Below are 1154 nucleotides of genomic sequence, written 5' to 3' on the forward strand. Positions count from 1 at the left end.
TTTTCCTCATGAAATGATGAACAATCTATCAATTTAAGAGAGTCCAATTGTTTAGCTTGATATTGAGCTAAATTAAAAAGAAATTCTTTCGTTATAGGTGGACTAATTATATTATCCCTCCATAATTCCAACTGCTTCAACTGGGGCAGTTGTGCCAGACAATTGATATTCTCTTTAGTTGTAGATATTTTAAGAGTGTGTAGATGTTTAAGATTTTCAAATAATGTTTGAAAATTTTGACTAGATAAGTTATTGCAGTTACGTATATCGAGTAATTGTAAACTTTTAAGATTTTGAAAAATTTTCTCAAAATACCATGACTCTATGTGGGTGCAATTATTAAGAGATAATTCTTGAAGACCTTTGAGCTCGTATATATAATTACCTTTAAAAAAAAAATCGAGAAAAAAGTTTTAACAAACTTACAACAAACTTAAAACCATCACATACTCACCAGTTATCTCGGAATTATTGATGATCGCTAATGACTTTAAATTTCTCAACGATTTTAGATATTTCATGGACTCATCGTTTACACTCCAGCCAAAATATTTCAAAGACTCAACATTAATGCAATAGGTAAATAAAAATTTAAAATATATAAATTCTCTTAAATAACTTTGTTCTTCGAAGGGAAATTCTATTTTCAAATGTTTTATATACGATCCTATAATTGAAAGCAATACTTGCAGTTGAAAGATCTGTAAAGTATTAAAAAATTTTGTATTTAAATTTGTTTTATACTCGATTTTTAAACGTTTTTGAAAAATATCATAAAAATTTGGATATGAAATAATCATATTAATGCGATCGCCTATGGGTAACATTTTAAAAATGTAATCTAAACAATCTCCATTCAGTGATATCATTAAATCCTGTTGGTTTGCTACAAAATAAATACATTAAACAATTAAAATTCTTATAAAATTGAAACTTTTCTCTAGCACAAACTTACTCATTATATTCTTTAAAATTTCCGCCGTTAGCCACCACTGCATAGAACGTTTATTAGAAAACTATTTATATTGTAACCTATTAAGAAGATTCAAGTTTTGTGTTCTTATCAAAATTTTAAACAAACTTAAACTACACTATTTAAAAGAAAAAATGTAAAAACTACCCCCTTACCTTCCTCTCATATATTTTCTAAATAT

General features: G+C 26.4%; 1 protein-coding gene across 1 annotated transcript; it reads right to left on the bottom strand.

Annotated features, from left to right (window-relative positions):
* Window positions 1-2: 2 nt before the first annotated feature.
* Window positions 3-1129, bottom strand: LOC111677580 (the record flags this gene model as incomplete). Its single annotated transcript, XM_046953433.1, has 3 exons — window positions 956-1129; window positions 455-886; window positions 3-385 (listed from the first exon to the last, which is right to left on the bottom strand). Coding segments are annotated over exons 1-3 (858 nt in total), but the record flags the coding sequence as incomplete, so codon positions are not given.
* Window positions 1130-1154: the final 25 nt, after the last annotated feature.

Source organism: Lucilia cuprina, chromosome 6 (genome assembly GCF_022045245.1).
Source record: "Lucilia cuprina isolate Lc7/37 chromosome 6, ASM2204524v1, whole genome shotgun sequence".
NCBI lineage: Eukaryota > Metazoa > Arthropoda > Insecta > Diptera > Calliphoridae > Lucilia > Lucilia cuprina.